Source organism: Coffea eugenioides, chromosome 4 (assembly GCF_003713205.1).
Source record: "Coffea eugenioides isolate CCC68of chromosome 4, Ceug_1.0, whole genome shotgun sequence".
Taxonomy (NCBI): domain Eukaryota; kingdom Viridiplantae; phylum Streptophyta; class Magnoliopsida; order Gentianales; family Rubiaceae; genus Coffea; species Coffea eugenioides.
Window position 1 is genome coordinate 106935 of NC_040038.1, and position 15450 is coordinate 122384.

Below are 15450 nucleotides of genomic sequence, written 5' to 3' on the forward strand. Positions count from 1 at the left end.
TGCAGGTTTCCAAGAAGTCACAATGATGGGTTCCTTTCCACAAAGACATCACTCGTTTGGATCAATTTTACTCTTCAAACGTCAGCTTCTTCTTCCCAATTTCTTGCTACTGTATTTTCCCTCTTCAATTTCATGGGTTAGTGAGGTGATTAGATGAAGAAAAGATGGCTTCTTTCGACCGGTAATGAAATGTGTTTTCCGATTTTGCCCCTAAACATATGACCACATGAGGGGGGCGTGCTATTTTTAGCAGGAGAAATGAGCAAAAATGAGCAATATGACCAAATTGGCTCATAATTTAAATGTGAAGGATCATTTTGGTTGATTTTATATGTTAAGGACTAAAAAAGTGTTTTTGGTAAATGTTAGGGACCAATTTGACAAATTTTCCGAAAAAAAAAAACATTTCAAACATTTTGTACCCGGTTACCCGTCTCCGATACCAAACTAATTGGCCGTATGCTGGGTTACCCGACCTCCAAACCCCAGTCCATAGAACCAAACACACCCTGTAATTTCATTCGCCGCAACCCTAGAATTTAAAAACCCCGAGTCCTCTTCCTACCGATCCTCCCGGCGGCAACCTGCTGGGAGAGATTTCCGGAAACATGGCGGCAGAGTCCTTCTTGTCTCGCGTTGTGCGCTTAGGTGGGGAATGGCTCTCGTCGTCCTCCGTTTTCGAGTTGGCCAACGGCCTCGCTCGACTAGCTTTGGACTCCTCCGCCATCTCCAAGCTATCGTCGTCCGCCGGACCCGAGGTCTCGTTTTCCATTCCCGATGATTTAACGATTGAAGAGACCCGAGCCTCCGTCCTCGTCCTTTTGAATAACCTCCTTTGCCTCTCCTCCTCCTCCGCCTTCGCTATCACCCAGCTTTATGATGTCTTCCTCAACCTAGATGAGTCTGGCCCACGCTCCTACAAGTTTCAAGATGGTGGCGTCCCCCAGCAAAACGATGTTGACTACTACTCCCTTGCCGCTCTCGATGGCATCTCCGCTCTTTTGGACCACGGCTCTTCTGCTCTTGGCCCCGTTGCTGATGCTGTCGCTGCCCTCTCCTGTGAGGCCCTCAGGGCCGACCTTTCCTGTTTCAATCTTACTGACTCTGGGGATGGCTCCTTCGCTAAGGATGACGTCGCTGTCGCCTCCGACTTCAAGGTCTTTTTCAGTGGTTCCAAATTGGTCGTCAACAGCAAAAACCCTACTTCTGCTACCCCGGCCATCTCCAGGATACCTGCTGTCTATGGCAATTTTAGGGAAGTATGCCGACTTCTGCACTATAGGACACGTGTCCAGTTGAGCTGTGCAGCTTTCAGAGCTGGCAGTGCCGAAGCCATGTCTACCGCTCTGTCATCTCTGGCTCTGGCTCTTTACAATTTAGCTGATACCAGCTCCTCCCGAGCCAAGCTTCTCCTTGATTCGCTTCCCTCTGACGAATTACGCTCCATTTTGGGAGCTCAGAGGTCCTCCAGCAAAATTGATTCCATTAAACAACTCCTCTCTTATTCTCAGGCGGCCCTAATCGACAAGGATTACATTAGGTCTGTGCACCAGATTTATTGCTTGTTGGAGGCTGTCAGGAAGACTGTTTGTTGGGAGGCCACTGTAGCGTTTGTGTCCCTGGAAGGCGGTGGCATAATTGCAGCAGTTACCGAGAGCAAAAATCCACCTCTTAGTGCTCCTACTGGTGCTGATAAGAAAAAGGGTGAAAGGAGAAAAAAAGTTTTGGGGAAAGGATCCTCAGCCTTGATGCAGTTCATCAAGGAAAGCTTGCTAAGTGGGGATGGGGCGGCCAATGAAACCAATTCCATCTCAGCTTCTACTTTATTTGAGAAATGGGCTCAAGATTTTCTCTTTTTTTTGGACCCCCGTAACTCTAGATTTGAGATTTTACTGGAAAAACTGAAAGATATCGTGGCGAGCAATGAAAGTCGAAGGCTCCCCAAGCTCCCCAAGGTATTTATTTAATTATCCCTTCATATTCACCTTCCTTCTGTAGCTCTTTTTTTTTTTTTTAATTCCCTAAAAATGTTCCAAATCTCATAGGCAATGTAGGAGCTAGGAATTCTCGTTATACTTGGTTAACAATATGCGTCCTTGTTCAGAACATCTGTAAGCTTGCCAACTTGTGTGAACAATATGGAGAAACTTATCATTCATGCTTAATAAACGACCCAATCCATTCTGAGGCATCTGGGCATTTATATTTTTAATATTTTAATAAGGCCTGACAAATGTTTTTAAGCAACTATTCGTTGGAGGTTATTCCATCTGCATCTTACTCTTTCCTGCTAATTTCTGTGGTTTTGGGTACGGATGATGTGCCAATTATGTGGATATTCTTCCATGCGCTGCTAGACTATTGTCAATGAATTTACCACTTCTCTTCTGGCAGTTGGAATGATTTATAAACTGCTGGTTCTGAGTTATCTTTGTCCTCTGTTTCCCTTTTGTTTTGATATAGGCTAGGATTTCATATTAAGATTGTGTTAAGATCTAATAGTTACATGGCTTTCAAGGTTTTGGTGCCATCTAATATGTTTAGATTGCTCTAGAAATGGTCCTTTTGGTGGATCTTAAACACAATAGTGGCACATAGACATGGTCTCTTGAGATTTTTTTGGTATCGTGCTAATAAACCAGGTACCTAACAGGTAGATCTTAAACTTAAAGAGGGAGTTTGAGGTCTTCTGGTTTTTGCTTTGTGAAATTAGGCAAAGCTGGAAATAATAGAATCCATGTGGTCTTGTTTTAGTCTTAATGTTTTCTTTGGTATGCTGTGGTGGGTACATATCTCATCTTGGAATGCTCCTTTATGACTCCTCTTTTTTTGCAGTGAGGTTCATTATTTGATGTGTTATGGCATACGTATCCTTGTTTCAACTCTTTGATAATGCTGTATGTTATGTTGCATCTGCGCTTTCCTTTCCCTGATAAGACTTTCTCATTCGTTGAATAATAATTTTTTCTTAAAAAAAATAATGAAATATTATGCCTAAGGTTGGAGGTTTTGTAACAGGGAACGAGAGATTTTGCAAAAGAACAGATGACTGTAAGGGAGAAAGCCTTCTCAATTATTGTTGACGTATTTAAGAGGCATGGAGCCACAGCTCTTGATACACCGGCCTTCGAATTGAGAGAGACTCTTATGGGAAAGTATGGCGAAGACTCAAAGTTGATTTATGACCTTGCTGATCAGGTGTGTTATGATTAATTTTCTGTGCTCATTTTGAGGAAAATTTCTTCAGATGATGATTATTGTTTTGTGTGATTCTGCTATTTCATTTTTCTTTTTCCATTGGTTGCATCTTACTAATGGGGTTTGTATGGATAATGTGATTGGCAAAATTTTTGTCTTGCTGATCCAGGTTGGGTTGGTTTTGGGTTGTTTTAGGCTCTCCATTGATCTAAGATGGGTTGGAATGAGTTGTTTTAGGCATGCACAAAAGACTATACTCATAGATATTCCTTACATGTGCCTGTTAGTGATGGAGGGACTTATTTCTTCACCTCAACTCCTACTTTTTGAAGACAAATAAAACTGTAAAGGCTTGAAATATCTTTATGAGGGGTTGAGGTCGATCATGAGCTTCTTCAGAATAGTTTAAGATCTGGATAAAATGGTGTTATTGAGAGTGTAGATAGCTTTTGATTGCAGCCAGGGACAGTGTATGAACAAGTAGGAAAGATGAGAAACTAATGGAGTAATAGGAGAAGAGAAGAAGAAATCTTCAGACCGAACCAAAAGGTAAGAAGAAATTTTTCCGAGGACTTTTATGAATACAAGCTAATACATGTATTGGTAAATCTCTACCAACTAGGTGACCTTTATTGACACATTGATGGCCTAGGTGGTCCTGTAAAGCTGCTACTGTATAGTGGCTGATCCTGGAACTTCCTCCTGTGGTTGACTGTTGAATTTGCAGCCGCAACTGATCCCTGACAAGCAGACATAAAATAAGGAAACATGGAATACGAACATGAAATAAGGAAATGAACCACAATCTAGACTCATAAATTACTTCTAAACGAAATTCCCAAACTTAAGTTCCTTTTTCTGTGTCATCTTGATGATGGATTTGCTATCTTGTATCAATACCATTTAAAGGAGTTTCATTATCTAATACAGATATAGCAGTAGTTCTGTTGACTTTCTTTATGGGGAAATGTACATGACATGATGGTTTAGGTCCTTATTGTGATTGTAACTTATATGGAATGATTAATTTCCATTCAGCATGTTTACTGCATGATTGGATTAAAATTGAAACAAAAGCTTGAGTCCAGTTTGACTATGTAAACAATTGACATACATATAACTTCAAACAAAGAACTGTTGTAGTAATTGATATCTGAAAGTTTTCAGTTTGTTCTTTGTTTGATGGTTGGATTTTGCTTGTAGGTGCGGAAGAATTATGATTCTCTTTGTTCTGATTTCAATTAAATTTTAGTCAAAATGAATACGAGTTATATGTTGCTTTAATATAACACAACCATTATTGTGGGTTTCCTTTCTAGTACTAAATATCATGTGTTTCTGCGCAGGGTGGAGAACTTTGCTCGCTCCGTTATGACCTGACTGTCCCATTTGCCAGATATGTGGCTATGAATGGTCTTACATCTTTCAAAAGGTATCAGATAGCAAAGGTGTACAGGAGGGATAATCCATCTAAGGGAAGATTTCGTGAATTTTATCAATGCGATTTTGATATTGCTGGTCAATTTGAAAAAATGGGGCCAGATTTTGAGGTCATCAAGATACTGACTGAATTGCTAAATGAGCTTGATATTGGGGATTATGAGGTAATTTATTGAGAAATTTAATCAAGTGTGTTATTGGGCATTATGAGGTTGACATTGTTTTTGTTCCCCGCCCTGCTCATTAGTCTTTTGTTACCTTAAATCCCAGCAGAATATTGCAGTTTCCTAAAGTGCTTTTATTTTTATTTTTTTTAAAGATATCATGTGGCTGGTAAATTTTTTTGATGCATCTAACTTTTTCTAGGTGAAATTGAATCATCGAAAGTTACTAGATGGTATGATGGCCATATGTGGGGTGCCACAGGAAAAATTTAGAACTATTTGTTCTAGCATCGACAAACTAGACAAACAATCTTTTGAGCAGATAAAGAGAGAAATGGTATGGCCCTGCATCTACTGTTTACTTGTGGTGTTTATGTTCTGTTATACTACTTTATCCACTCTTACTAGTAACTGTAATTTTAGTTCAAATTTAAGTCAGCTAATTTTCCAATTATTTTTCAGAGTAGACAGCCCTCTAGTTGTCCTTGTCCTGAAACATTTTTTTCTAATTAATTAGTTTTCTAATCTGATTAGTTATTTGCCTTTTAAGTCGGTTTTTTAAAGCATCAAGGACCTTTAATTTTCAGCGTATGTAATCCTGACTATAAGGACTTGATTTGGGACATCTGTGAAACGGTGAACTCAAAAGCTGTGAATGGTAAATGTCAGGTTTCTGACTTTAAAGTGACTTTGATTTGAGACACCCATGAAACGGTGAACTCAAAAGCTGTAATGAGTGATCATAGCTGTGATATATGACTATGTTTACGTTTGTCATGTCTTATAAATGTCCATGTTTCTGGAACACTCAGATATTTGAAGCCTTGAAATACTAGTCCAGAGCTTTTTATTGTGTTTGACAGTAGTAAAAGATGGACTGCTGTTTGAAGTGCAGTTAGTTCTCCTGCATGTACCTAAGCATCAATTTCCCTCCCCCCAGCCCTCACCCCCCCCCCCGACTTTTTGTTGGCTGCCATCTTCCACTTGTGCTATAGTTGTAGAACTACTATATTTGGTGTAGGGTTGTTCGTTTACCTATAATTCTGTATGATCATCAAATGGCCTTTAATTTTCAGTCTAGGAAAATGTTGGGTTTCTAGACTTTAAAGTGACTTGATTTGAGACATCCATGAAATGGTGAACTCAAAATCTGTAATAGAATGATTGCAGCTGTTTCTTGAAAGTAAAAAAGGACAGAAATATGTTTGATTAATGTTCTAAACTTTTGTCATTGATCAGAACCTTGGTGATTTATGGGATTCAGATGGGGGCAATTCAAAACTGCAAACCATTCTTATAACGAAGAGATACTAAAAATGCTGGTCTGTTATGTGAAGGAAGCTTCAGCGTCTATCGCTCTTTTTTTTGTGTTGATTTTTCCTTTTTAAAATGGACAATTGTGTTATTGACTTTTTCCATTTTCTGAAAAATTGGCCTTCGAAGTTTTTATTGTTTTGAGTGTGATGATTCAGGTGAATGAGAAGGGTTTAACTGAAGAGGTTGCAGATGCAATTGGCACATTTGTTAAAGAACGGGGACCCCCCATGGAACTGTTATGTAAGTTGAAACGCAAGGGCAGTGAGTTCTTGGAGAACATTGAATCCCACCTTGCATTGAACGAATTGGAGATCTTATTCAAAGCTTTAGGAAAAGCTAAATGCGACAGCAAAGTGGTTTTTGACTTGAGTCTTGCAAGAGGCCTTGATTACTATACTGGAGTCATATTTGAAGCTGTTTTTAAAGGGTCTACACAGGTAGATTTTTATTTTAAAAGATCTTGAACTGTATTTCTCAGATATCTGTTTTTTATATTTTTATGTTGGTTATGACTTTCCTTAAAATGTCCATTATTTGTCAATTGTTACTACTTCCATTTTATCAGTGTTGTTTTGCTTATGTTTTTTATCTCCTGTAAAATTGAATAATTGAAAGGAAATAATTTAATATAATTACTTTTAGCTCTTGTATGCATGTTGGTCAAAATTATTACACATTTTCTTGTCAATTTTGAGACATGACCCTTCATATAAAAATCCTGTCAAATGCTTTCATGCTTAAAACACCTCATGTAGCTGGCAAAAGGTTGTATTCTTATCTTGCCCTAAATGATCATTGCTCTTCAAGCACTTGTCGTGTTCTTTATTGTTTGCAAAAAAAAAAAAATTCAGTTCTGCATTTCCTCCTCCAGTTGTATGTAGTGTTGGATTTTGTTCTATATGATTACAATTTGTTTAGCGTCCTGCTCCATAGCAGCAATGCTCAGCATGAACCTGTTTGACAGGCCAGGTAGTGTGTTTTGTCAACTCTCTCTAGAGTTATTGCCTTCCAAGTGGCTTAAATTTGATCACAAGATAGTAGAGGGTACAGGTGTTAAAGGACATAATTCTCCCCACCTAGGGTTGGCTTCATTTCAAGTTTGCAAGGCAGTGTGTAGTTGATTGCTATTTATAAGTAATTTCACCCTCAAAAATAAAATTTGCAGGTTGGTTCAATTGCTGCTGGGGGACGTTATGACAACCTTGTAGGAATGTTTGGCACAAAGCAGGTCCCTGCAGTTGGCATCAGTCTAGGAATAGAGCGAGTATTTGTGATAATGGAACAGCTTCAGAAAGATAGAAACGAGGTAAGTAGAATTTAGTGTAGTAGCCTGTTTATTAATTATTTGAAGACAATTGTTGAATTGAAGTGCTTGCTCTGCAGTCTCTTTCCTAGTAGAAGTTCTGAAAATATATGTTTCTCAACGGTCACAATCCTTTCTTCTACCCATTATTATGTTCTGCAGTAGTTTTTTGCCAAAAGTAAGTGTGTGGTGAAATAATCTAGTGGCTACGATCGTGCAAGAACAAGTCCACGTAATTCTGAAGTTGAATATTGAGGTCAAAGCTGTCATCACTGATTTTCTTCTAATATTATCCTTGCAGACGATGCGGGCTACTGAAACTGAAGTCCTAGTGAGCATTTTGGGCGATGACCTGTCTTTGGGTGCTGAACTGGCAAGCGAACTTTGGGATGCCAAAGTAAAAGCTGAGTACATGTTGGATAAAAGACTGATGAAACACATCGGACGTGCCAGAGATTCGAGGATCCCTTGGATGCTAATTGTTGGAGAAAATGAACTTAGTCAAGGTGTAGTTAAATTAAAAGATGTCGTGGCCACTAAGGACTATGATATACCTCGAAGTAGGCTTGTGGAGGAGGTCTGCATGCGGCTAAATAAATAAATTGTAAAATTGCAGATTCTGATTAATTGGGAAGCAAATGCTAGGTTTTGTTACATTGGGTTGATGATTGTGAAGCAAATGCTGATTATTGAGAAGGAAGGGATCCGTTTTTTTTTTCCTTGGATCTTTCGGGCCTATTGAGTTTGTGGTGGTGATTGCTTACATTGCTCGGCGGTTCATTCTTTTACGGCTGAAAATCGGCATGTGTAGCTTTTGTATTCAAAGAGAGACAGAGAAATAAAGCCAGCCTTGTTCAGTTTGCAAGTTGCCTTTAAATTCACCATTAGTTGTCTCATTGTGTGTGTGTGTGTGTGTGAAACTTGTGTTTTCTTCAAACTGTGAAGCATGAGAAGAGATGTTTAATTGTGAAGAAGAGTGGCAGTAATACGAAATTACGCAGACTCTGAAGATGATAGGAGCAGTGACAATTGAAAGGCTCCTCCGCAGTAAGTTGAAATTCCAGGCTAGCTGACCCGACCGAAAGTAGGGTTGGTTTTCAATGAGCCCAAGTCAGTCAACTAGATATTGAACTTTTGAGTTTATAGGCTGAGACCAATCAAGGTTAAGGCACATCCTATCTATTTACACGCTTTACTTTTTATGACTAATTTATACATTTTTCAAGTTATTTTTTTTGTATAGAAATAATTGCATTTTGAAAAACAAAAATTTTTTTTTTTTTTGGCTCATAGTAAAGGGGTGAGATTTAAGAAGCAGCGGCGACAAGACAAGAAAGAAGGATTTGAACAAAAAATTTCTAAATTTCAGAATCTCAGCAGAAATTCTTAATGATGAGTAAGGTTATTTTTCACCATGAAATATCTAGACATTTTATTGGCTTGATTACACGTCAAATTTTCATTGAAATACTCCGATCACTTTCATTCAGAAAACAACATCATGTAATTGCAAAGAAGTTGGAATGGAAAACGACTCTGAGGCATCAAGTCAAATCAGACGGGTGTGAAAGGTAATAAGCTCTGTGTTTTGGTTAGTCAATTAGGATTTTAAGCTCAATTTCGAATCTATCACTTGATTCAGTAGATAATATACTTTTTTTTTTTTTTTTGGTCTTTCTGAGTTTCAAAATTAAAGGCTTGCCTAAAATATCTCGGACGTGCATTCAGGAAATATTGGGAAGGTGGAGAATGGGAGGGACTTGTTTTGCTAGCAACCTCGCATTGAACCCATTCATACGGGCAACAAACAGATGGGCTGGGGAGAACCCAGAAAAATTCAGAACCTCCTCCTGAGTGAGAGAATTCACAGCCTCCTACGAACCGGGACCCAATTCAGCCACCCCAAATGCTCTATTTTTATTTTTTAGTTTTACACTAGGAGTATTCTTTTTTTTTTTCTTTTTTTGAGGGAGGGACACTAGGAGTATTCTATTCTAGGCAAAAACACTCTTTTAACTTTCTAGCCATCCTCAGCCCTTTGCAAACTTCTCTCTCTTTCCCCACTTTCTCCTCTTCTCCACACCCAAAAATTAAGGGAAAAAAAAAAAAAAAAAAAAAAAAACAGGGAGAGAGAGAGAGAGAGCAAAGACGAGGGAAAAGAAAAATATATTATTGTTTTACGAAAAAAAAAAGAAAAGAAAGAGGAGAAGTTAGAATTAGTTAAGTAGGAATAAGAGACAGAGAGAGAGAGAGCCATTCATATATATGCTCTGATCATCAAAAGGCATCCCAGGAAGGCGATTCCTCCCTCTGCAGCCGCCTACTGTTGGCAATCATATCGGCACAAAATACTATAAGATATCATTGTAGGATCATTACTTATTTCGTCGTGGATTGTCAACTTTAAAGAATGCTGATGGGCGCCTGTAGAGGCCCACCAGCACCAGCCCCCCGTCATGGTACCAAACTTAATGTTGGCACCACCGGTGTCATTGCATTGATGCTGTTGATCTTCTCATCATCATCATCATCATCATCATGGGTGCTATTGGCGTCCGGTGCTCCTCCTGTAGACACCACCACCACCACCACCACGACGCAAGCCCTGCTGAGATTCAAAAGCTCATTGGCTTACGTCAACGTTTTTGACACCTGGCATCCCTCCGTCGCTCCTTCCCCGTGTGCAGGGAACTACGCAACGTGGCGGGGCGTGCTCTGCTCTAACGGCGTCGTTTGGGGTCTGCAGCTCGAAAACCTCAGGCTTACGGGACAGATCGACGTGGATGCGCTGGTTCCCTTGCGTTCCTTACGCACCATCAGTTTGATGAACAACAGCTTTGAGGGTCCGATGCCCGAATGGAAGAAACTCGGCGCCCTCAAGTCGCTCTTCTTGTCCAACAACCATTTCTCTGGACAGATCCCCCCGGATGCTTTCAATGGCATGGCTTCTTTGAAGAAAGTTTATCTGGCAAATAACAGGTTTACGGGCAATATTCCCGCGACGCTGGCCACCCCTAGGCTTTTAGAACTGAGGCTGGAGAACAACCAATTTACAGGGCCCATTCCAGATCTCAAGCCAGGCATCAAGGCGCTTAACGTGTCTAACAACCAACTCCAGGGTTCGATACCATCTAGTCTAGCCAAAATGGATCCAAGCTCCTTCGCAGGTACGTACTATCTATTCTGTTCTATCCATGTTGCTGTGTGTGTACACATGCATTTCCTAGAGCCCACTGGTGCAAATTTTGCAGTTGTATCTATATGCGAAAATTAAGACGGAAATATTGGATTTAATTGTGCAGGAAACAAGGGTGTGTGCGGACCACCTCTAGCGATATCATGCAATTCTCCCTCTCCTCTCCCCGACCGGAAACCTTCTCCAACTTCGGCACCATCTGCAGATAGCGCCGATCCTGCCCCTCCTCAGGTAACCGGCGAGAAAGCTTCGTCGGTTTCCAGAACCGTTATTGTTGCCCTGGCCATTTTGGTGGCCTTGGTTGGTATTGCGGTGCTTCTCGCCATATATAGACGTAGTAAGAAAGAGACGCCGAGGCTTGGGAAAGCGGTAACATCGCCGTCATCATCAGAAAAACATAGCAAAAGTAATGGTAGTAATGGCGGCAGTAAGGGCATGACGCAGGCGGGAGCGCCGGAACCCTATAATAAACAGACTGCTGCGGCGGCAGGCGCTGCTGATAATCAGATGGCCAGCGTTGGCGGTAATGCCGTCACTTCGAGAAAGGCAAAGGCCGAGGCAAGCAAGCTGTCATTTGTGAGAGAGGACCGGCAAAAATTCGATTTGCAGGACCTGCTGAGAGCGTCCGCGGAAGTTTTAGGGAGCGGCAACTTCGGATCTTCATACAAGGCTGTACTTATGGATGGGCAAGCGGTTGTTGTGAAACGATTTAAGCAAATGAGCAACGTCGGGAAAGAAGATTTTCACGAGCACATGAGAAGGCTGGGGAGACTCGTCCACCCTAATTTGTTGCCCCTTGTGGCATATTACTACAGAAAAGAGGAGAAGCTGTTGGTGTTTGATTACATGCAAAATGGCAACTTGGCCAGTCATCTTCACGGTACGTGCGGATCAATAGTACTCATCCATTAATTTTTTGGTAATTGCTAGCTAACTACTTGTAATGCATGTTAAATAATACACTGTAGTACTCCATTATATTATGGATTTTTTTTCCGCGTTGGTCATCATCAGGTAACCATTCTGCGGAGCAGCCAGCTCTCGACTGGCCAACTCGGTTGAAAATTGTGAAAGGAGTCGCAAGAGGATTGGCTTATCTTCACCATGAGCTTCCTAGCGTGAGCTTAGCTCATGGTCACCTGAAGTCTTCCAACGTGGTGTTGGATAAGACCTTCCAGCCCCTCTTGATGGACTACGCTCTAGTGCCGGTGGTTAACCCTGAGCAAGTTCAACACCTACTAGTGGCCTACAAATCTCCAGAATACGTACAACACGGCCGCACCACCAGGAAAACGGACGTTTGGAATCTTGGAGTTCTGATTTTAGAGATCCTCACCAGCAACTTTCCCGCAAACTACATCGCTCAAGGCACGGGAGTATCATCCTCCTCCTATTCTTATAAATCATCCGAAGTAGCGGGATGGATAAATTCTATAAAGGCAGCCGAAGATCATCAGCAGGAAGCTGGTCATCAAGCCTACTTCGACAGAGAAATGGGTGACACCGACAACAGTGCAGGAGAGATGTGGAAGCTTTTAAGGATCGGAGTTGGTTGTTGCGAAGAGGACGCGGAAACCAGGTGGGATTTGAAGGAGGCTGTTGAAAAGATTGAAGATGTTAAGGAGAGGGATGGGATGGAATTTGATGGATGAATTGAGGCTGGTACCAAAATGGTATCTGCTCTTGCGAGACGTACTTTTGACTTAATATTCCTCGACTAATAAACAAAATTCCAAACACGATAGTACTCCATATATTTTTTTTTTTTCTAGCTAGGGAATTAAAAATTCAGCTCGTTGCAATTGATTTGTTTTGGCTCTCTTTTCTAGGTTTTTCATCTTTTTCTTTGGTACATACTACTACATAGCATCAGTACGTTGTTGACTTGATTAGAATTGGTCTTTCACAATTGCGGCTTCTTTGAATTTCTTTTTTTTTTGGTTTCCCCTCACTTCCAGATTCTTGGTAATTATTCATTCGTACATTGGACGTACTCTGGACTGATCCATCAGTTTAATGAATCTCCGCATTCATATCCTATGTTTTGCAACTTATGAAAACTTAATGACCATCATCAGTTTCAGTTTCACTCTTCCCTCAAAAGTTTGCAGGTATGAAATCAAAAGCCTCAAAATTCAATTCTACCCATTTAACTATCTGTACTATTAGCTAGGTATTTAATAATACTCCTCTTAATTAGTTATCATTTGTATCCCTGCATGTGTCTATTAATTACGGAATTACTACGTACTATTCCTCAAATCATTTCCAAAATTCCTTCGCTTCTTCGTCTTAAGGAAGTCAAAATCGTTAAAGAATCTCTTAATAACATGGATCGTGAGGGAAACTATAATAGTAGTAGTATAACATTTTGCTCTTTATAATTAAGCTGGTTGAATATTAAACAAAACAATTTTTTTTTGTTCGTTTAATTAGGAATAATAAAATCGGATTGAGAATGAAAAGAAACTCAAATTTTCAAAACTTAAATTTCTCCTAGCCATAAAGTTATAAGGACCATGCGTGAACACAGAAAATTTTACATTTGTATGGTTGTAGAAAAAATAGCAATTTGTACATTTGAATAGTAGAGTGATTTTTGCTTAACAGTTTGTTAAACCATTTGTTTTTAGTTTTATATGCAAAAAGATTTTGTAAATGACAATTTTCAGCACGTGCTAGAACTAGAGCAATTGTTAAAGTCCCAAAAATAATAAATTAATGTTGCAATTAATAATGTGTTCTTGGCGGGTTAGTTTGATTTGGCCTTATTTGTTGATTTGAGGTAAGATTTTGCACGTTATTTAGATAGGTCTATTTTCTTTCACTTTAGCCGTTGTCTTCAAACAGAGTTACCGTATCACTCTTTAACTCTCAAATATGTGCTATACATTTTATATACTTCTTTTGCTATTTCTCATCATTATGCTTATTTAGCTTTATTTATTCATTTATTCTAATTAATTTAATCTTTCTCATCATTTAAAGGGTAATTAAATACCTAAATGTAATGGATAGGTTATATTGTAAATTTCATTTGTAAGAATTGTAATTAGGGCATTCTTTCTGATGAAATGTAATAGATAGGTTAGATAGATTTATTTTTATCTTTTCCACTTTAGGATTATAGTTAGATCCCCTAACTAATGTAATGGATAGGATTTTGTGTTTAATATGACTCATGTGTTTTACTCACTTTGTTTAGAAATTTTACATCTAGACAGTATGTTTATGTGTTATGTGCTCTCATATGCACTTGCTTTAATTTGTACTACTTTATTTGGTTTATTATTACTACACAAGTGATGGACATATACCATCACCACATTAGTCCACTATTTTTATGGCTTTCATCCTGTTTCCCTGCTAGTCCAGTACTAATAAGGTTTTGTAAGAATATATTAGTTCAATGCTAAACTCTTAGATTCTTCACATGTTAAATTCATATAGCGTAGTTCATACATATAGTTTTTCCATTTTTATGGCCTTTTCTCAATTGAACGTTATTTTTCCTATTTTGTATTCGTTTTCCATATGTGTTTAACTCATTTCAGCTAGGTTGGCATTTCATGTAGATGTTAATAAATTAGATACTTCATTTGTTTATTTTGGTTAGAAAAGTCATAATGTAAGCATGGAAATGAGCCAATATCGCTATCTAGTCCTAGCACCTCATTAACTCTCCTATAAAAAAGATTATTTTATCACGAGTCCTAACTCCTAATTCCCACGCTCATTTTGTTGCATTTCCCTCTCTTTGTCTGTTTTTATATTTATGCATACAAATTCTAATTTTCTCTTCTTTGGAAGTTTCATTTTGGATCACTAGTAACTCCTTTTAAGGAATTATTTTGGAATTCATAACTCATCTGTTCGTACTAATTAGATTTTGAAGAAACATTTAATTCTTTTCGATACCCCATAAGTTTAGATCTTGCATCCATGTAGATAATATCTAAATGCGATGAGTACAAAGGTTTATATTCAAAAAAAATTTGATAATATCTTAGTTTCAAGCCAATCAAATCTTTAGTTTCCCTTTCATCAACTACGACTTTTAAACATTTTACTCTCGTTTCTATAGATCTGGAGTCATTTAAAAATATTTTTTGGTGATTTGATGCACCTGACACGAATATCAAGTAGCGACTTTTTTTTAAAAAAAAAAAAATGGAATCCCTTTTAAACTATCTTTTAGGTCCAAATTGTCACATTTTTAAAGTCATATTTTAGGTCCTTTTACGTTTATTTTTGAAATTAAAATCTATTTCCTTTTAAAAAACTAATTAATTTCTTTTTATCTCTAGAAATGGAGCACGAGAGCTTGAAATTCTTGAATAGTTGACCAATTATTAGTAATTTTGTACTAAAGTAGCATGCTAGTTTAGATAGACTCTAGAGAACTTATGTTCATATCCCCTTAAATCATATCCCACCCTGCTAAAACAAAATAATAATAATAACTAACTTAGCTAGGTTTTTTTTATGGAGGTTTAGTTATATCAACAGTTCTCTTGCTTTATGCGATAAATTCATATATTTTAACTTTTTATTAGTGTCGGTACTTGGCAAAATTTGAACATATCATTCGTTTTTTTTTTTGTTTCCTATATATGCATCTTGTTTTGCAATATCGGTTCATCACCAAAGGAAATTTAAAATGGTTTGGGATCTCAAAAGACAAGTAAAATTGCTCAGATTGCACGAATCTGTCTTGGATTTCTCTATAATGTCCCTCCAATTTTTTGTTTGATAGTAGTGTTCCTCTTAATTCTATGTGATACTTTTCCATTTTCAGTGATATTAGTTGTAAGCCCTAAACAATATAGATT

The 15450-nt window shown here is 38.5% G+C and overlaps 2 protein-coding genes across 2 annotated transcripts; both read left to right on the top strand.

The window, feature by feature from the left end:
* The first annotated feature begins 447 nt into the window (after nt 1-447).
* Nucleotides 448-8279, top strand: LOC113767752 (histidine--tRNA ligase, cytoplasmic). Its single transcript, XM_027311931.1, has 7 exons — nt 448-1955; nt 3019-3198; nt 4545-4802; nt 5005-5139; nt 6275-6556; nt 7285-7425; nt 7724-8279. Exons 1-7 carry the CDS (start codon nt 609-611, stop codon nt 8021-8023), a joined length of 2643 nt encoding a protein of 880 aa, XP_027167732.1. The 5' UTR covers nt 448-608; the 3' UTR covers nt 8024-8279.
* Nucleotides 8280-9832: 1553 nt separating this feature from the next.
* LOC113767817 (pollen receptor-like kinase 1) lies at nt 9833-12455 on the top strand. Its single transcript, XM_027312020.1, has 3 exons — nt 9833-10589; nt 10725-11498; nt 11633-12455. The coding sequence occupies exons 1-3, from the start codon at nt 9833-9835 to the stop codon at nt 12268-12270; spliced, it is 2169 nt and encodes a 722-aa protein (XP_027167821.1). The 3' UTR covers nt 12271-12455.
* Nucleotides 12456-15450: the final 2995 nt, after the last annotated feature.